Source organism: Sinocyclocheilus anshuiensis, unplaced genomic scaffold (assembly GCF_001515605.1).
Source record: "Sinocyclocheilus anshuiensis isolate Anshui unplaced genomic scaffold, SAMN03320099.WGS_v1.1 scaffold234, whole genome shotgun sequence".
In the NCBI taxonomy this organism is placed as follows: Eukaryota; Metazoa; Chordata; class Actinopteri; order Cypriniformes; family Cyprinidae; genus Sinocyclocheilus; species Sinocyclocheilus anshuiensis.
The window spans coordinates 1,341,044-1,362,767 of record NW_015544165.1 but is presented as its reverse complement, the minus strand read 5'-3'; the positions used below and the strand labels follow the sequence as shown (position 1 = coordinate 1,362,767).

Genomic DNA, 21,724 nt, shown 5'->3' with positions numbered 1-21,724 from the left:
TGTTGGTGCGAGCGAGCGGTCAGTCACGTGTGTGTAGGATGGCCGAACTTAAGGCGCTTCCCCTGAAACTTACACAATACAATATTGATTTGGGGGTTTATATGAATGTGTTTCTGAGGGGAACTGACTGTCTTCAGAAAAGTTTACGTGGTATATTCTTTTCATCTCATCTCTGTATAGTTCATATTAAAGCAGTGTTTATTAGGAAACAAATCAAAGAAAAAATAAACAAATTCTACTGTTCCTAATATTCTGTATGTTGTTCAAAAACAATATATTGTGTTCAGCATACCGTCAAAATCTCATACCGGCCCATGCCTACATATAATGTTTTACACACACGCATAAATAAAACATTCAGTTTTTCAGTACTTTCCTATTTTTGGTCTCTATATATATATATATATATATATATATATACACATACATACATACATACATACATAAAAGACCGTTCAGAATCAAGTATTTGTAGATAGTGTGTACTAAATAATGGTGTAGTTTGGTGCCAGTAAGTTTGCCTGAAGTTCTGCTTAATTAGCTTTTTGGGGTGTTTGAATATTTCACTAGCTTTTTAACTTGATCAAAAGGTCTGAGTACTGAGGTATATAATGACCTAATGTGAATGGATAAGATTGCTGTGGTCATTTAGCTTGCCACATCTAACCTGAATAGAGACTGCAGAAAATAGTCTAGAGTGGCATTAATATTGATGGCTGGTGCAGTATTTCTCTTTGTGCTGATCCATTGGGCTCTTTAAATTAAGTCAGATTATTTAAAGGAATGGCCTGTCATTACATCTTTACAATGAAAAGCATAATATCTTGTCCTATTTTTCATGCTGACTAAAATCAACCATGTTTATTTGTCATCACCGTTTATTTCAGTTTCTCTTTTTTTCATGCATGTATTTTGTCCTTCTCTTTTTCCTGTTATCTGCTTGTTTCCCAGCATTTTGTTTCAAGAATTTCTTTAATGATCTCTGCAGAATTTAAAGAAGCCTTCCTTCTGTTTGACCGGACGGGAGATGGGAAGATCACCTATAGTCAGTGTGGGGATGTGATGCGCGCGCTGGGCCAGAATCCCGTTAATGCAGAGGTTCTCAAAGTCCTGGGCAACCCAAAGGCAGAAGGTAGGACAAGACACTATGGATAATGGCTGACCTGTATAATCATTGCCTTAATATCATGTCTTATCTTGTCTCTTTCTGTATTTTATAGAATAAGATATTTCAATGCTCAACAGTATGAATTTTTATCTGCTCGGCTGGTTGTTCAGATTTGTGCTTGCCCTGCCAATATTTTTCTGACCTCACAATAAAAATATACACTTTATTTTTAGTGGCATATATTAATTTATAAAAAAAGAGATTACATCACTTACTCACCAATGAATCCTCTGCAATGAATGGGTGCCGTCAGAATGAGAGTTCAAAGAGCTGAATAAAAACATCACAATAATCCATGTGACTCCAGTCTATCAGTTAAGGTTTTGTGAAGTGAAAGGCTGAACTGTTGAACTATTGAAAAGGGTGTTTAAATGCATAAAAACATGTAGTGACAACAGCACTGGGCTGTTATCTCAACTGACCCGAAACTCTTTCACACTAGCCCATCATTATTTTTAAGCCCTGTATTTGTGTAAGAAGTAATATTTTGCTTAACTATGATAATTATAGTAGTAGTTCTCTCTTCCTGGATAATATGGAAATAAATGCTTTCTTGTCTGATTAAAGATTTCTTTGTTCCTCAGAAATGAACCATAAATTGCTGGACTTCGAACAGTTCCTGCCCATGCTCCAGGCCATCGCTAAGAACAAAGACCAGGGCACGTTTGAGGACTTTGTGGAGGGGCTTAGAGTATTTGACAAGGAAGGCAATGGCACAGTCATGGGTGCTGAGCTTCGCCATGTTCTCACCACACTGGGTAAGCCGGCCTGGTCTCCCGAGAAGATATTTATAGCCCACTCCTCCACATCTAGGCCACTGAATTTAGACATGGTTGAATTGAAAATTATGGTGTATTGGTATGTAGTGCTCTAATTGCGAAACATTTATACATGGGTTTATTTATTTTCTTTATAGGAGAGAAGATGACCGAAGAGGAGGTAGAAGCGCTTCTAGCCGGACACGAAGATGCTAACGGTTGCATCAATTACGAAGGTAAACAACTGAGTTTGATTATGCATATACGTTCATGATGAGAGCACTCACTGTTCTACGAGCCTAGTAGTTTGTGTGTACAACTTAATAAAAGTACATTTGAATACAAAATAGATCATTGTGCTGGGAATTACATGATTGTATGAATGTATTACGTTTATGCACCACAATGGAAGAAAACATTATATGCATATGCAAGTTCTTTTAGCGAGAAACCGATCTTGAAGCATGCCGTAACTGTAACTGATCTTCCACAGCCTTTGTTCGCCACATCATGTCTGGCTGAGAGATGTCTCGGGTGTACGTCTACCTCCTGCCCTCAACATTTATAACACGTGAAGCAACAATCCATCCAGGCTTTTTTGTTAAAGCTCTCAGACGCGCGTGATTTCATAGTCCACACCAGTGGTTCTCGAACCTCTCCATGAAGTACCCCCAGCACTGCACATTTTGTATGTCTCCCTATATCTGACACACCTTACAGCAGTGATGGGCAAACTTGGCCCTTCCAGGCCACTTTCCTGCAGAAATTTGGTCCAACCCTGATAAAACTCACCTGCCCGTAGCTTTCTAGTAGTCTTGAAGACAATGATTAGCTGGTTCAGGTGTGATTGATTAGAGTTGGAGCTAAACTCTGAAGGAAAGTGACCTGGAAGGGCCAAGTTTGCCCACCCCTGCCTTACAGTCTCCACTAATGAGCTGATGAGTTGAATCAGGTGTGATAGATGAGGGAGACATACAAAATGTGCAGGGCTGGGGGTACTCCAGGACAGGTTTGAGAACCACTGGTCTACACCTTATTATTTTGCTACATTCAACATAATATATACATGCAAAAGGTAACTGTGCAATATGTGACGTCTAGAGCTAGAAAGCCTGGTTGGATGTAGTTTGAAGGTTTTGACATATGGTTGGACTCTTCCCTATCTCTGCAGCAGCCTTTCCTCAGGCCCCTGGCTGCAGCATGCTCTCTCAGAGGCGAAAGGGCAACTGCACTGCTTCAGACTTGAGCGCATGTCAAGGGTTGTAGCATAACAGGGTGTACCGCTTTGAAAAGCATTTCATTCAGTCTTAGATTTGTCTTTTGATATCAGCTCCCTCCCTCCCTGTGCTCACCAAGCAGTGTGGTTGCTTTTATTATGAACTAACCAATCAAATTGCAGTGGTTTGGCTGTTTTTGCTGACCTTTCTCTCCCTTTTCCTGATGGAGGCTGATCCATAGCTCAACTCTACGATCTCTCATTACTGTAGCTGTGCTATAAAACTGTTTCCACTCTTGCCCTGTAGAGGAAAACCAGAAGGAACTTTAACATTTTCTTGAATCCTAGACCTGGTTAAATCTTTGAGCTGGTGGTTTAGTAGGAGCTAGCCATGATCTTGCTCTCACCCTGTTTCTCACCACTTATGAACGAGTACAACTGGGGAACGGCTTCCAACTACAGCAAAAGTCGCAGGCTAAAGGCAATTTTTCAAGGGTCGATGAGGTTATGTGAAGGGCATTTGGATGCTATTATTATTATTAAAATTATATATTTTGTAAATATTTATTAAATTATTTATATATTGAACCGAATCATTTAAACGGTTGATTCATTCAGGAACGAAACACCGTCATGTTGCTCAGAGACACAAAACAGCGCTGTGGCTGTATTCGGGATGATTTTTGTTGGCGAAATAGAGCAAAAACAAGCAATATGGTGTCTAAAACGTAAGTCTCTTAATTAACTTATTGTTTATTGAATTCAATGTCACATTTGTAATCATGGTAATTTTTGGAGAAAAACGGCACTCTTCGTGTGAAATTGAATAACTATATGAAGTGGTATACATTTTCTGCCATCATATCTTGAATTTGTGATCATTCTAAATGCATTTTAATAGACTGAATTGTGCAGTGAAAGAACGCACTCTAAATGCACACGCACTAGTCTAGACTTCACGTAATGTATGCGTGCGCTCTGTAGGGATGTTTTGAATGGTTTTTGCAAAATACTCGATAATGTCAAATCGCACATCGTTAAAACAACAATTACGATATTATCGCAGACAATATATATCGCACACCCCTAGTTTGCACTCATTTTGGGTATTATTATTATTAGAAGTGCCTTTATCTTCTTTAAGTTCCCATATGACTCTCCAAGAGGTCCACCTCCTGTCCTGTGGTATTCAAACCATTAAGCGATATGAAAAAGATCTCTTGGGTGCCGACTGGTCTGCAATAAAACCTCTTGATGCAAGACATTAGCAGTGTGTATGCAATATCCAATGTATCCTCAGGCATCTCTGCTGGACTGTGCTGTAGTAGAAATGTCGTGTCTGGCCAGACTTTTATTTTTGGCCTTTTCAGAAATAAGTTACCTTTTTCAAATGGAGAAATTATGAATCGGAAATGCAATAACATTTTAATTAACTTGGAATGTTCTCACTGTCCAATAAAGTACATTTTAAACAGACACTACTTGTTTGTCTTACTTTCAGATTCTTCCAGAGTCTTGTTTTAAAGATTGTAGAAAAAAATGGTTGTAATATGTTCCCTAAATGTACAGAGCTTTGAGTCCAGTTGAACTTGCCTCTCTCCTGTTTGCAGATAGATGGCAGTGTTCTTACACTTTGATGAAAGCTGAACTTGTTGAAAGTCACCCCCCCAACCAGTATCTTTTAATTGATTGTGGTTAATTGGAAAAACCAAGCTGTCTGAAGGGAACTTCTTTTGCAGTTAGACTAATGCAATTCAAATTATCACTATTTGGTTTCAGGTCAGTGATTTAAATTAAAGGTAAACATTGTTGGCACTAAGATGTTTAGTGTCTTTGGGACTAATTTGTCTCAATTGCTTATAAGGGCAAATCTCAGGCAGACAGGCATATAGTGGGTTTTAGAAACCAGCTTTTTTTCATGCTCACCTGAATTTACAGCTGCAGTTTTTCCTTTAATTTGAAGAATCTCAATGGACATTTGAAGATTAACAATTGGCATGGCAAAACAAAGGAGCATTAGGAAATAATATAAAGAAATTACTTTTTGTTATTTTCATTAATACAAAAATCTATCTACCTGTCTATATAAAGGCACGTCTAATACTGTTTTGTGTGTGTGTGTGTGTGAAAATTAATTATTCAAACAAATTGCTCAAAAGTGACTTTTTTTAATAAATCTTGAATTCTTTAAAATGCTGTTCTTTTAAACTTTCTATTCATCAAAGAATCTTGAAAAAAAGAGATATCACTGTTTCCATAAAAATAATAAAAATGTTTATTGATCACCAAATCAGCATATTAGAATGATTTCTGAAGAATCATGTGAGACTAGTAATAACTGCTGAAAATATCGCTCTGCCATCACAGAAAAAAAAATAAAATATATAAAACTTTTATTAATAATTGTAATAATCCTATTTTTTTAATCAAATTTAGTGGTTTTCATAATGCTGTCTCAATAACCATCTATTTGTTTGTATAATGACATGTATAGTTTGTAAAGGCTTTGCAGGTGTCTGTCTGTATTACTGTCATATATATCTCTGTAACTGATCATATATCTCTATTGAAAAAAAGTCATGATTTTTTTATAGGTAAAAGAACATCATATAAGATGTAATTTGAGGGTTTGTTTGGGTGTGCTGAAATACCCCATGATGCATTGTGTGCCGAGAGGATCCCATCAACAGCTCACTGACCTTTTCTCTCTCTCCGCTCGGCAGCAGTCAGAACTATTTCCCCCTCATTAGACGGCACATACACTCTCCGAGCGAGAGCCAAGTATCATAGACCAGTGGTGAATAGGTCCTCCACTAATTACTGAATTCATTTTGCGCGGATTTGTGTGGATGTGCATGCTGGTCTGTTTCTGTGCGCACTTGTGCGAATGTGTTGGAGGCAAGTGAAGTGTATTGATTATTTTAATCTGCCTATTTGTGAGTCTGTGATCCTCGTGGCTCTGCATTCAACAGGGGAATCACTAATGGGCCTCAGCGCAGGCCGCCTCAGACCTCTCCCTGTCCAATTAACTTTCAACTGGAATCTGGCAGGAGAGCGCGAGGAGGCTGGCCACGGACACGCCGAGATCCCCCACACATTCCCACAGGCTACAGATTCACCAAAGCCTTAAGGCCGGAATGTTATTACCTCTCGCTTTTAATTAAAGGATTCTCTCTTCGTTTTAGCCCTGACATGCACAGGTAGAATCCTAGTATTGTTCATGTCATTGTTCTTGTTTTTCTTTTCTTTTTTGTCTCTCTCCAAGACACTGAATTTTCATTAATAGAACTGTCTGGTAAACTTTTTTTTTTTCTTAAATTATTGTAGTAGAGAATATACATGACAGAAATAATGTTTGCCATATTTATATATATATATTGTTATTTTAGTATTCACCTAACATGCTGCAAGGTTTTTGTATAGTCAGCTGTACAAATGTGACATAAAAATGAGGCAGAGATATTTGAATATTATTTATTATTGAATTGTTTATGAATAGGGAATGTTTTTGGTGTTTTGACATGTTATTTGTATCAGTGTATTTGCACATGGCACGACTTGGATCAACAACTCCTTCATGCTGTATTTCTTAGAAAAATGTATCAATACAGGTTATGAATCTGTATTAAAATTCCAATTTAAAATGTTTAGGGACACAGTTTTTCAGATTTATCATTCAAACCTTTGGCCTTTTTTATTTGATGAGATTTCTCATGAAATAGCAACCTTACTGGGCTTGATAGCACAGAAAAATGTATAAAGCTTGATTTATAAATGTGTAACTTCTATAAAAACATATTCTAAAATATAATACATACAAACTCATTGATCACTGTGAAAGTGTATTGACCACCACGTTCCTTCTCTTAAATGTGATGTAGAAATGCTACATTTGAAATATATTCTCTTTTAGTGGCCAGAAATTAAATTAATTTCTTAGAATTTTGCTTGCCTATTTTCTCTTAAATTGAAAATCAGTAAATCTACAATTTCTGTGTAAATAATTCTGTAACATAATGCTGATATGATATAAAATGTATACTTCCTTGTCAAGTGTAACATTTTGATTTTGATTTCAAACCAGAGTAGAGTTTTATATCGTAATCTCTTTTATCAGACTTACACAGAAGGGAACATCCTCCCCTTTAAAAAGCACAAACTCATTTCATTTATTTGTGTGATTAAAACATTGTATTTGGTTAAATTTGAATAGTCAAGTCTTATTAGCCTAAATCAATACATCAATGTTCTGGTCCGGCTCATATTCTTTAGACTGATTGGAAATCTATCTTATCTGGTTGTAGTGAGCCATTGTGTGTAATTACACTCCTGTGTGTCCACGTGCATTAGCCATATTTCCAATTCCACACAGACAACCAAAGCAGTCACTTTAAGTCAAATAAATTGAACAGGAAGACTTAGATTAATCACTAGCCCTGCGACGTGTGTGCACGCATATATACATGCCCGTATTGCGCTACGGCTCCGTCTAGTGAGTGAAAATTACATTTACGCACTGATTTTCTTTCAGGTCCAGCCATGTGTAAATGCAGCTCAGTTCACCATAAAGCATGTTGACTAGTGAGTTTGAATATCTGGTTTTGATTGACACACACAATGGAGACAAGTACACTAACAAGTACACATGAAAATATGAGTGTGTCACTGTCCAGGATAGATATAGACATATATTTATATGCATTTTAATTTAAGTTTGGGAGTAGTGTATAATGTATGATAGTTATAATTTACACACATACAAACAGCGTGTCACATATTCTCTTGCCTTATGAAAGGAATTGGTTGCGGTTATGTCTCTCAAGCCCTTCTGCTCTGTATAAACCATGTCCATTTCTTTCAAGCCTGTTCGGTGTGTGTACGTAACTGTATGAGTGTGTGTGTGTTCATACACAGTACATTTGAGTGTGTAGAGCAGCATCATGAGCAGGTCAGTCAGCATAGATGAGGAAACCAGAGAACGTGCTGTATTTGTTGGTGTTTCCTCCGTGGACTTTCCCTCCGTCCAGCTGCACACAGACCTCATCTCCTACGTCTAAATGCAGGATCACACTGTTGGAGGCGTAGTCATAATTCTGATCAGCATCCTGGGCGATAGCGCTGGCCCTCACCTGTCACACACGGGAGAAATGAAGCCATGGTTAGAGGAAGGACACAGAGCAGATCGCAACAATTTACAGATTAGATTCCCAATATTCCAGTACACTTGAATGATACTAAAATGTAGACGAAGCACTAAAAATATTTATAATCATTTAGTGATGATCATTAGACTAAACAGCAAAATATGACTAAAGCACAACATCATGAAGTGTGACATTTGGAGCTTTTAAAATGACGCAACAACTTCTGACAGTGAAATTTATTATAAATAAGCACAGACTGCATTCAGTGACTTTTTCATTATCATATATGAGAGGAGAAATTAATAAGCATGTTTTTTGATGTTTTTAAAATAAATACAGAAACCACTATAACACCATTATGAGCTTGGAAAGATTTGGACTTGTTAAACCTGTAGAACTAAAGGAAATTAATAGACACAATTTAATATTAGCACAAATTAATAATTTGACGTTTTGTCATATTAATAATAATAAAAATTTAATTTTAAATGTAAAACATTTAATTAGCAGACAAAAATAATGAATTGTAATTGATTTTAAGGTCGTTCCTTCTCCTTTGTAGGAAAACAATTTTCAATTTTGTTTTCTTCAGATTCCATATGCATTTTAAAATGTTAAAAAACACCATAACAATTTCCAGCTTGGAAAGATTATTTTTAATTAAAGAAGAAGTAGAAAAAAATAACAATTAAAAATAATTAAATATATTTTATTATTAAAAATAATAAACATAATAATTACACATTTTTTAATTAAATTAATAGACAAAAATAAGGAATTATAATTGATTTCATGATCTTTCCAGTTCCTTTTTAGGGAAATAAAAAATTAGTTAGATTTTTTTTTCACATTACAGATTATATGCTTTTTTACAATAATGGCAGAAACCACTATAAAACCGTTTCCAGGTTGGAAAGGTTTTGTTTTGTTCTACAGAACTAAGATAGATAGATAGATAGATAGATTAATTATTACATTAAACTATTAAACTAATTAATATGGATTATATATTAACATTATATATTATTAATAAAGCTAAATGAAATTATGTATCATATGATTTAAAAGGAACACATTTCTGGTAAATGTAGATAAATTGGTGCTGTGAAGGTATAAAAAAGGTTGGAAAATACTGCGCTATAACCATATCTCTACATACAGATGCTCTCTTGCATGAAAGAGGCCTTGTTTTATCATCTCTATGGCAGTGGAATGGAGTCATTATTAAATGATACTCCGACAAGGGCTGGTCGGGTTAAATGGATGGGGCTGCAGATAGCCTGCTGACCTCCACCTCAATTGAGAAAGCAGTCACACTCAGTCTCTTCTATTTATCTACTGTAGGATCGTGTAGCTAGACCTATATGGGTAATGCTAAATCTGTACTATATCCCTTCCTCATATTGACCTGCTGAATTTAATCACAAGCACACGTATCATGCAAACCGCAATGAGACTGTTTACTGGAGATTTGAACTCATTTAAATTCTGCTTGAGAGATCAGCCGTATTGACTCCCAGCAGTGGATCTGAAACTTGTTTGTTAACATTTTAAATTGAGATTAGTCATGTGGTCAGACAGACGTACATTCCTGCATAAAGATGCAATTAAAAAGGACCAATACCTGTGATAAAACAGATACAAATATACTGCATTAAAGTTTCATATCCTTGCAATACAATTTAGACATTAGCCGTGTGATATTTTATCATCATTTTTTTGTATCTTAGCTCAAGTATTCTAAAAAGAAAAAAAGGGTAATGTTTTAGAAGACAGGTGTCAGATGACAGACAATGATTGTCAGGCATTTTGCTCAGTCGTGTTATAGCCACTCAATCTCTATCAGGTTTCCTAAATAAATGGAGCGAGTCTATCCTAGGAAAAAAATACAATGATATGCATGGTGTCAGTAAACATCCTCATATAACATGCCATCACTCACTCAAATGCCTCTTGTTTTATTGGGTGTGTTATTCCCCTGAGAAACACCCACAACCACAGCCCACATAAAACACACTGACCCCAGACCGAGATAAACTCCTTCCCATATCTGTAATCTAATAGCCCCACTCCATTACCATCACGATACTGTCAACGTCTGCACAATGTCCTGAGTGGAGACTACCGCCATTTAGATGCTTTATTGAATACCAATCTGTATAATGATGTTAGGGAGGTTTAAAATGCAGCACTGTAGGACAAATATATCAGTTTTAAATTGATTTTGCAGAGCAGTGATAGATATTTGTCATTTGCAATTTGAAAAATACCCTTGCACGTTTTCACAAGCATGTGTAGAGACATGCAGCTTCAAAATGGACTCTATTTGCAAAAAAAATAAAAATAATAAATTTAAATAACCAGTGACTATAATGACCAGTGATCAACCAATATTGGATTTACATTGGTTATTTTAAGTGTTCATTATAAGAACTGAGTTTTAAAATATTTATTTTATTTTATGACAATAAAAAGCATAACATTAACTGTGAATATTATTGATAACAGTAGTAGTCAAAAAAATCATAATGAAAGATGTTTTATTAATCAGAAAATAGCAATTATTATTGATCATATTAATTATAATAATTAACTATATTAATAAAATCATGATTGTTATAATAATAATAATAGGTATTATTACAAATATTATTTATTACTTTAATTATAATAGTTAAATTAAATCTATTAATCAAATCACAATGAATATACTACTACTACTACTATGGCTGGAAGTTTAGATGTGTAAACAATCATATTATTTCACCTGAAGATATTCATTGTGTTGATGTGTGATGTGAACAGCATTTTTGGCTTGTCCCTGTTCAGTTTGCATCAAACAGTTGTGTTGGGTTGCCAGTCCCTGGAGAAACCCCTATTCCAACTATATCTCACATAAAAAAAAAAAAATGAAACAACTACACAATCTTTCACATCCAGATCTAACACCCACACTACAGTGATCTACACAGTGGACCGGTCAATAATCTAAATATTGAGTGGGTGAATGAATGCTGTCATTGGTATGTGTGACTGAATGTGAATACCAGCTAGTGCAACAATGATATTTTCTTTATAGTACACATCAAAGTATGTCACATCTGAATTATTTTTACTGCAATGACACAATGACTTAAGAAAATAAAATAAAAAGACCATAAAATTGAGGGGGTCAATATGGTGTGCACATCATTCCACGTCTGACAGTGACGGCCTGGCCTCCTCTCCCTATCAACGCACAGTGTACGTCATTCCCCTCATTATTTTGGCTAAGTGGGCAAAGGGGCAGTTTCTCCCTCCGGCATACCCCTGTGTTCGATACGACAACGCGAGCGGTCACTTTAATTAGCAGACATCCGGCAAAGACCATTTAAGACCTTTCTTCGCTTCCATTGATTCTCATCTTGTATTTTTGGGATCAGTTACACTGAATCTGAGCGCCCGGGGTTTAGACATCTCCCACAAAGGGCGCTTGTTAGATGCTTCCCGGCATTTATCAAATATAAGTGATATGAAAGCTTGTCTTGGAGGGAGAGGGAGAGAGGCATTTTAGGATTACCGTTGACTGCACTGGAGATGGATATTGACATGAGAGCCGACTACTTGTGAAACGCCACGCTGACTTGATCTCAGCGCCGGCTGCGAGCAAGGACCCTCGGGCCTGCTGGGGGCTTGTTCTGCCAGACCTTTTCATTACAGGGAGGGGAAGGATGGAGGGGGGCACATCTGCGGCAGCATTTTATACATAACCAGAGCCGAGGAGAAAGACAAGGGTTTAAGGAGAAAATAGGAGGGGGAGGTTCGGATAACAGTCTGATCAAGCAAGGCTATTTTGTGAGAGCAGCAAGATGCAAGGGTATATGAAGTCTTGTTTTTATCAGTGGTGCCATGCTCCAGCGGTAATAAAACTGACAGGATTCATTCTCCGAGATATACAGACCTCTTAGAGCGGAGACAATGGAAAACTAGCTCTTAAACTTACCTAAGGGACTGAGCACATGGGAGGGGAGGGAAAAGACTTAAGCAAAAAAAAAAAATGGAACCTTTATTGAATAGCTCCGTTTTGCCTCAAAGGGAGAATCAATTTTGTTTCGCTTCTTAAGAGAGTTATGCTTAATTGGCATACTGTACAAGCGTGGCATTGCATACTAATACTAATAGTGCGCACTATAACAGCGGTTACAAGCTCTGTGAACATAGGTTCAATCACTGTATGGATATAATCAACTGGTTAAAGGGTTAGTTCACCTAAAATGTACATTTTGTCATCATTTGCTCACTCTCATGTCATTCTAAACCATTACAACACAAAAGAAGATGCTTTGAAAAATGCTGGGGTTCAAAACAACATTTGTCCCTATTGACTGTCATTGACTCAAAAAACATCCATCTTCTTTTATGCTTTGCAGAAGAAAGAAAAGAATCTCATGCACGTGTGAATACATGACGTCAGAATTGTCATTTTTAGTTGAGCTATCCCTTTAACAAGTGACACCATGTAAAATGTAATGTGTATGTCACCTATGCATTCCATTTGACTTATTTTTAATCAGTTTATATGATTTCCCTTAAAACTATTTAGCAATTGACTATATGCACGGTTACTTCCTGGTTTTAGATAAGCCAGCATTTCCGGTCAACTGTCAAAATCAACTGTGCTATAACGGGAGCGCCCTTTGCTCGGTTTCTCTACATAATCCATTCACAATATGAAGAAAAGTTTTGTTTGTATAAGAGGACCAAACATCCACGTGTACAGTTACAGGAACGACCTCTGTGGAATGAACATGAGCGTAAAAAATTAAGTGAGTGAATCCACTCAGAGCTGTGCATTAAGTGATTCAGAATAAGTTCAGAGTAACAAAACTACAGCAGTAACAAGTCTGTTGGCGGAATATATTTAGCAGCTTCTAGTTAAAGATAAAACTTAAAAATTTAGTTTTTAAATTAAATCTAAAAATATTTCAAAATATTTAATGGATTATTATTTAATTGTTATACCATTAATAACTGAACTTTAATTTGTAGTTAATTAGTTAAGTATTTAAATAATTTACCCTTCTAGGCTGTTGGTGTCTGGGCTTATTTATTTATTTTTTAAATGACATGAGACTTTGTTATAATATTTGTTCTAATAGTAATTTCATAATAAATCCAAAAGCAAGACGTGAAAAAAACTATGGAGTTGAAATGGCAACTGAGCTAATGAGTGATCCTCTGCTGTCATCTACTGGTTATAATGGTAATTTCATTATAATTTCATCTTAAAAGTCTTTGTTTTCCGCCAGGAGACATTTTTGGCACATTTTTTCAGGTCATCTTTATGAATGAAAAGTGAAACTTTAAAGTGAATTTTACTGCAAAGCTGTAGAGTTGAGAAATAATAAAATAAAAATAAAATTAAAATATTATAAGTGTTTTAAAAATGTGTTCAAGACTATGAAGGTAAGTTATTGACTATCAATATGGTGCACTCTAAAAAATGCTGGGTTAAATACAACCCAGTGCTGGGTAAAATAGGGACAAACCCAGCAGCTGGGCTGTTTTGACCCAGCGGTTGGGTTAAATGTTTAACCCAACCTTCTGGGTAGTAACCCAACCGCTGGGTCAAAACAACCCAATTGCTGGGTTTGTCCCTATTTTACCCAGCACTGGGTTGTATTTAACCCAGCATTTTTTAGAGTGTGTTGTTTACGAGATAGCATCGCTAGCTAGCTAACATTAGCCTAAACAGTAACGGTAGTATTTAGTTGTCAGCAGTTATCATTATTTACAGTGTTGCAATTAATTTGTTTCTTAGTTTCTGACAAGAACGAGGCAGGAGAGATTTCTGTGAGGGTCTCAAGAGTCTCTACCTATATATACCACAACATCAAATGGCATTTCACCGGAAGTTTATGAGCTGGTCTATTTATGCGGAAGTTCTAAAGAACGCTCCGTGCATATGGTCAATTAAAAGGCGTGCAATTAGAGATCACCACAATTAGAGATGACCAAAGACACTCATTATATTTCTACCAGACTATGTACATGTCACTGCACTGGGAGACATTTATTAGAGCAGGTACTGGTCATTAACAGACAGGCGATGGCATTTTTAACACTAGCGTGTGAAAGAGCTCGACCTTTTGGAGGTCTATTAAAAGAGCGTGTGACAGGTGAAAAGGGGGAAAAATAAATGGTGGAACGATTAAGCAACAGAAAGGACAGAGTGTAGATTAATCTACTTTGAACAGAGGTTCAAACTAAGGTTTGGGAACCTACATCGAAGCTGAGGGACCATAAATTAAAAGATTAACAGCTCACAGCACGTTAATGATGAGGAAGAAGCATGTAGATGCTAAATCAGAGATCATGTATGACCCTGGTGTCATATTTTGACTCGCAGTAGCATTAAGGCAAACAAACCATAATTCTACAAGCTCGATAAAAGCGCCACCAATAACGCTAGCAGCATCAAATCCTTTTAACAAATCTCTCCATATGTTTATAGACCTTTATGCAGTTATTCCTTCAGTAGAGGACTTATACAGAATAAAAATGAGAAGTTATTATTAATTGATGTGCGATTTTTGACCCTAACGACACTGGGATGGGATCTGACAAGTAAAAATCTGTTCTTGCGTATAGAATTCCCTTCGGTTGTAGCAGATGCTGTGATACAGTGGTTAAATTCACAATGATGAAATTTCATTATGAATCTCCTTCAGTGTGCAATATACCAAATTAATTACAAGAAAAATGAAGATGACCTCATTAAATATTGAAGAGGCCACTATTATGATCACACCACTAATCCTTTCCATCTGTAACTCAACAAATGAATTATTGTAACAAAAAATGACATTCATCTACTATGATATATTGGTACAGTTTAAGTACAGATAAACAAAAAAAATTTACTAAACATAAACAAAAAGTCAGTGAAATATGGGTCACTCTTTAGTTAGTGACATGTTTTAAATTTATTTAAAAAAATAAAAATAAACAGAAATGGATTGTTTCTTAATTAAATTTTCCTGTCACATCTCATTTCCACCATAAACAAATCTGACATTGTTTCGAAAGCCTATTTTTTTTTCTAAAATGATGTAACAAATGATATGTGTTATAATGTATATATTATATATTCAAATATATATTGTTATATGTTTCTTTTTATATATATATAGTGTACACTGTCAATAAAACAGTTATTGACATTGTCAATTACAAATTCTAATTAACTTGTAGAAATTGTAAAACAGAGGGGAAGTCAAAAAGTCTGGGTGTGTGACACCCAAAATAGCTGTCAAATTTTGACCTTTTAAAAATATATATATAGGAAAAACGTCATTAAAGAAACATAATGAAAATTGAATATAATCTATTGTTTTTTAAAAAACGTTCTCTCTAAAATCAAGAAAAAGTCCTGTAATTGAATCATCATCCCTATAAGACAGATTTAAATGATATCAAAGATTCTTTAGTTTTTAGTCCTGCTGACCTGTGACCTTTCTATGATTATCCACCTACATCATTTCCATTTCAGGTGGTACCAAAGAGTGCTAACTCACAATCATTCAACAGTGACACTCTCACCACACTCCTGCGACACTTTAGCCTCACACGTCTGAGGTCCGACAACGAGCAGACCATCACAATGGCACCAGTCGGTATCAAGAGACCAGCTTCCACTATCTGTCAAAACCACTGCACAGACAATGATCAGCCAGATGGTCACACGGGCCTGCAACCAGGTACGACAACATGCATGCCACACTCTAGAGGATACCTGAGATACTTTTTTTCTCTAAATTAGCACCCTAACATTCACAGACAGTCATTATTAGCAAACAAATGCTAATGTCAGGATCCAGTCTTTTTATCTTTAAGATGCCTTGTTAACCTGTCAAACCATGACATGTTTGGTGCTTCTCCATCTGTCTGTGTATTCATTTTTGTCCATGCGTACAAGCCTCCCAGAAGTCTCGTCTCTCTGCCCACTGTCTGCAGCTTTCTATTAAGCCATCTATCTTCCTTTCCTTCCTTGATCTTTCTGTCAACCAGCCTGGGTGATTCTGCCATACTCTTAACTGTCATGGCTACCCTTGCGTCCTTCTCAGTCTGTCTCACAATTTACTTGTGCACTTGAGCTTGTGAGCCGCCCACTGGGGTGCCATACTGAACATGGCCACAACAATGAAGATGCAAGATGACTGTGTCAAAACTTGTTTTCAAGATGAAGGATAAAAACTATGATATATTTCACTGCTTATTTTTTCTATTTTGGTCTTGTTCCTTTACAGATTCTCCTGTAAAATTACATATTTGTGAGTGTTTCTTCAACGACAGTCACTTTTATTGATGTGGGCTTTTAAAAATTCAATTCCCTTAAAACACACTTTTCTCACTAGTTTAATTCATTTGTCTACTAACAATGTTCAATATAAAATATAAGCATTAAAATGATCAAGCTTATTTGAGGTCATAGTTCTAAAAACATAATATTTTTAGGATGGATTTTCATATTTTAATGTTGAAAACATCTGGATCTGGGCCAAGGGTAAAGCAATAAACTCTATACATAAAGGCATTAGAATTTTTTTAAATAAAAAATGTATTGAAATTTTTTTTTATAATAATACAGATTATCATTCTTTTATGATTCTGAAGAAAAATATTATTTCAGTGAAAAATCCTAACAAAAAGATATCTTTTCTTAAGTCTATTAAAAAAATAAACAAAAAGAAGTATGTGAATCAAAATATGTACACAAATATGTAAATCAAAAATTGCCTATAGTAAAAGTTTACATAAAATATTCAGCATTTTAAGGTAATATGCAGACCACTGAAACACTACAAATGTTTATTAATCTGAACTAAATAATTGTTTAACTTGCTGCTAAAGATTGTTACTTGTTTTATTTCTGAATGAATCAACGTTTTTGAATGAATCAGTTGAAATGAGTGATTCAATGAGTCACTCATAATCACTTGTTGCCACCTACTGGTGTAGCAAAATCTGAAAGGACAGCTATCTGTGGCACAGTTTTTTTTTCACATGGGATTTTGAATTGAAATTGTGATCTCTTAACGAATAAGCATGAAGCTGCTTCATAAGCTATAACACAAAGAAAAAGAGAAAACATGTATTAATAAAATTTTACCTAACAGTGCTTTTAGTTGAAGAAACACCCTTATATGTATATTCGTAGAAGAGTCTACATCCATTCATGAGTAAAACTGCACAATGGTGATTCTCCACTCCAAAGCCTTTGAATTTCTGTGAACTCTGTGTTTCGGAAATTGGCCTATAATATTCAATAGACATGGCTGTTTGAACATCATTTTGTCAGCATTCAAAAATAACCTTTTACAAATTAACATAAACCTCCTAATCCCAACGGACCATTGTCTGCTTTCAGATGGCACATCTGAGAATTCCAGTCTCTCAGCATCTGTCAAAACAATCTAGCATCCTTTTCACTTTTACATGCGCTGTACTTTCCATAGGTAACTGCACAAATCAGCATCCTATGAGCTCTTTAAAATCTTAAAGGCTACAAAAATGGAGCATCACAAATGGACTGCTAACTGTATTTTAGGTGCTTGGGGAAGTGTCATTCCATTTGCAGTTTATTTGGTGTAGTGAGCAGTTAACCCACACATTTCTCTATTACATTTCTGGTCCTACAGAGGAGTGAAGCAGTGCCACCTGATGTGCTCGAAATGGATGTAATTGAGTGGACCGAAAAGATAATTAATGAGCAATCAATGAACATGCAATAGAAGGGGGCGAGTATAGCATGCAGGGGGATTCAATCTAAGAGTTATGAATGATTTAACAGGGGAAGCAGGCTTGCATGATAATACAAAACTGTACAGGTCAGACCAATTTAATCTACTATGTCTCTAATCAATTTTACAGGTGGTCCACTATATTAAACCAGAGTTTTGTTTCTTTTGTTTTTTTACAACATAACACCAGGCTTTCATTGCACAGTGAAATACAAATAAACATTTATAGTGTGCTTGGGTAAAACTGTTCATAAAAGAATATGTTACGATTGCCTGTCAAATAAAAAGGTCCAAGAGTGTGTCTTGATATACAAAGGTCATACAGTCACTTAAAAACTCTACAGATAAACCTTTTCCTGTGTTGCTCATTTCCTGCCTTCAGACTTTAATTAATGTCAATGAATCAATGAATGACTAAATGTGGAAACTTAATTTTTTGTACATTCATTATTTAACTGGCAGTAGACCATACCATGACAGCTCTGGCTGCTGAGTCGTATGACACATTTTTAGGTGATGAGTGAGATGTAAATATGATGTTATTAAATTGTCAAAACATATGGCAATGCAACTGAGATAGTTTGGACAAACAGATAGGATATTAACGTCACAATTTTCCTTTTAGTCTTCTCCTGGTCAGCCTTGCAAAACAATACATCTGCGTCCAATTTGCTTCCATGTTATTTAGTGCGGTGGTAATCAATTATATAATTTAATAGGAATTTTAATAAGAAAAAAAGCTCATAATCCAACTATTCTGACTCCTCTAAATGAAGTTGACCTTAGTGGTGAAGCTCAATATAGTGAACTGAGGAAAGAAGAAACTACTTCCTACATTTGACTGCACACATAATGTCTATAATGAAGCCACCAAAATGTAATTATTTCATCATTTACTCACACTCATGTCATTACACACCTGTATGCATGTTTTTTCTTCTGTAGAACACAAAGATGATATTTTGATAAATGTCTCACGTTTTTTGTCTCTACAATGAAAATCAGTGAGGTTCAGTGTTGTTTTGGACCCCACTGACTTCCATTGTATGGACCAATCAGTTGAAACATTCTTCAAAATATCTTCATTTTGTGCTGCAGAAGTAAGAAAGTCATACAGGTTTGGAATGACATGAGGGTGAGTAAATGATTACAGCATTTTTCATTTTTGGGTGAATTTTCCTTGAGCCAAAGATTTCATTTCAACCACAAACAATGATAAATTCTTACCTGTCCGTTCTTCTTGAGGTCTGCCCACATACTGGTCCCACCTCCTCCTTTCATCAGGACATGGTATGTGAAGAAGTAGATACCAGGTAGAGGGCATGTAAATTTTCCAGTGCTGGGCTCATAGTAGTTGCCAACATTGGTCACCACATCATCAAACTCACACACATACTGTACATACACGTATTACCAGTTTTATCCTTGATTAAACATGCTGAAAGTTTTTTATTTATTTACAATTAATAATATTTAATATTATAATAATCAATTATTGTTATTTCTTACAAAATGCATCCAAATGCATACAAAATGCATTCCCCAAAATTTGATTACAGCATTTTTCATTTTTGGGTGAATTTTCCTTGAGCCAAAGATTTCATTTCAACCACAAACAATGATAAATTCTTACCTGTCCGTTCTTCTTGAGGTCTGCCCACATACTGGTCCCACCTCCTCCTTTCATCAGGACATGGTATGTGAAGAAGTAGATACCAGGTAGAGGGCATGTAAATTTTCCAGTGCTGGGCTCATAGTAGTTGCCAACATTGGTCACCACATCATCAAACTTGAGCACATCAGTGCCTTCATGTTGCTTGCGCAGGCCTGCGTAAAACGCAACCTTAGGGCTGTAGAATGATGGCACGTAACCACCAGGCCCAGGACCTGGGGGCCCTTGTGGACCTGGTTTTCCAGGCTCTCCAGGTGGTCCTCGTGGACCAGGTGGTCCTGGTATTCCCGGAGGTCCCCGATACCCAGATTTCCCTTTCCGGTTTGGAAAATCAGGCGGTGCGGGTGAAACAGCCGTTAGCTCCTGGCCATGAGATGTGGTGTAGGGGTCACAAACCATCCGACATCTTCCTAGCATTTCATAATGGCTTCCTGCGTTGCCGGCTCCTCCTCCTTTAGTGGTGTGGACCAGTAAAGGGATGGTGACCAGGAGAATCAGAACCATGGCCACACCCACGGCTGCTCCTATGACACGCTTGCGACGACTGAGCCGGGAGGCAGCAAGCGTTAGAAAGTCCTCCTCTCCTTTAGATGGAATGGTGCCCGCCAGCGTGAAAGGTGGAGAAAAACTCGCTAAAGTGTGAAAGCAAATGTATGTTGGGGTACAAAATAACAGCCAAAGAGCCACAGATATCTATAGAGGAATAAGGCCAGTGAGGAGAAGGATAGCAGATGAATTTATGGATGAGACAAGGAGACCAAGAAGAGCGTGGAGCATACAGAAAGGAGAGGGTGCAATGGGACTTGTGGTAGGACAGAGTGGAGAGCCACAGGAAAATCTGGAAGAATGAAAAGGAACAGTGGAGGCTGCAACAGAAAGGTGTGGCACGGAAAAGAATGATTAAGAAAGATGATTACGGGAACACAGCTTATGGTCACCTATTATTTGGGAACACTAGCAATACAATGCAATATGGTGTTTTTAAAGTGTTGGAATTTCTTTGTAAATAGCAATACGGATCTTTTCATTCATCCCCTTGTTTGTTAACATTAAATATACAATGAATTCTCCAATACACAGAAGATGCTTTGAGGTTTTCTTTTGCATTAAGTGAACAAAAATGAACTGTTTTTGGTTTTTCCACTTCAAAGTTCCTGTCCACCTAACAAAAGATGTGCAATTGAGCAATTGCAAAATTCAGTTCATGAGAGGCTAGACGAAATCACAAAGTTATCTGCTTGCAAAACAAAATTCAACCAAATACCTAAAAGATGTGCCAAAACAATCTGTCATCCAATGTTCCACATTTCAAAATAAACTGATCCCGCACAATGAAATTTGTCCAACGCCCTGCATCAAAACCTGATGAGCCACAATGTATTGATCCTTCAGAATATTATTATTATTTGTTTTTTAAGGGATATATGGAAGACCCCTGTAGTCGCTCTGGCGGGGCAGGGAAAATTCCACAGAAACAGAACTAGAGGAGGAAAAACACAAAAAGACAATAAGAAAAATTTGTGAAGGCTATATTTCATGTTATGTATGTATACACACACACACACACACACCGCAGCATAAATGGCTGCCCACTGCTCCGGGTGTGTGTTCACGGTGTGTGTGCACTTTGGATTGGATAAATGCAGAGCACTAATTCCAAGTATGGGTCACCATACTTGGCCACACGTCACTTTCACTTCTCACTTTCACAAAACATATTTATTTATTTATCTATCAGAATGACCACTGATTTTCATAGTGGCCAACTGGCATTAAGTTTTTGCTGCAAAATGTTTGTCCTAATCAGGAGAAATACGCACAAATAAACAAATCAATTATTAAATCAATACCATAAAAATATTTTTTTTATACATTCAGTGAAGCGCGCGAAATAACACCTGTGAAAGTAGCCTATGACACAAGTGCGCAAATTCAAGTACACTAAACAAAGGCATTAAAGAGACAAATTACCTTCACTTCAATG

The 21,724-nt window shown here is 36.4% G+C and overlaps 2 protein-coding genes across 3 annotated transcripts in view; one reads left to right on the top strand and one right to left on the bottom strand.

Moving 5' to 3' along the window:
- The window catches only part of zgc:153867 (myosin light polypeptide 6), a 6,632-nt gene extending 4,028 nt beyond the window's left edge, over positions 1-2,604 (top strand). Inside the window, exons 3-6 of one of the 2 annotated variants that reach the window (XM_016495837.1) lie at positions 989-1,132; positions 1,753-1,926; positions 2,085-2,162; positions 2,420-2,604. In XM_016495837.1, the coding sequence (XP_016351323.1) occupies positions 989-1,132; positions 1,753-1,926; positions 2,085-2,162; positions 2,420-2,448 (425 nt within the window). In that variant the 3' untranslated portion in view covers positions 2,449-2,604. The remainder of the gene's footprint in view (positions 1-988; positions 1,133-1,752; positions 1,927-2,084; positions 2,163-2,419) is intronic. The other variant, XM_016495839.1, reaches the window with a different exon arrangement.
- A 4,686-nt stretch (positions 2,605-7,290) lies between these two features.
- LOC107695791 (complement C1q-like protein 4) lies at positions 7,291-21,185 on the bottom strand. The gene is made up of 2 exons (XM_016495836.1): positions 19,702-21,185; positions 7,291-8,271 (listed from the first exon to the last, which is right to left on the bottom strand). Exons 1-2 carry the CDS (start codon positions 20,242-20,244, stop codon positions 8,092-8,094), a joined length of 723 nt encoding a protein of 240 aa, XP_016351322.1. The 5' UTR covers positions 20,245-21,185; the 3' UTR covers positions 7,291-8,091.
- Positions 21,186-21,724: the final 539 nt, after the last annotated feature.

Excerpts from the sequence above, each read along its gene's own strand:
- LOC107695791 (XM_016495836.1), bottom strand. The coding sequence starts at position 20,244 with ATGGTTCTGATTCTCCTGGTCACCATCCCTTTACTGGTCCACACCACT. Across the intron at positions 8,272-19,701 it reads ACCTCAAGAAGAACGGACAG|GTGAGGGCCAGCGCTATCGC; the intron begins GTAAGAATTTAT and ends CGTGTGTGACAG.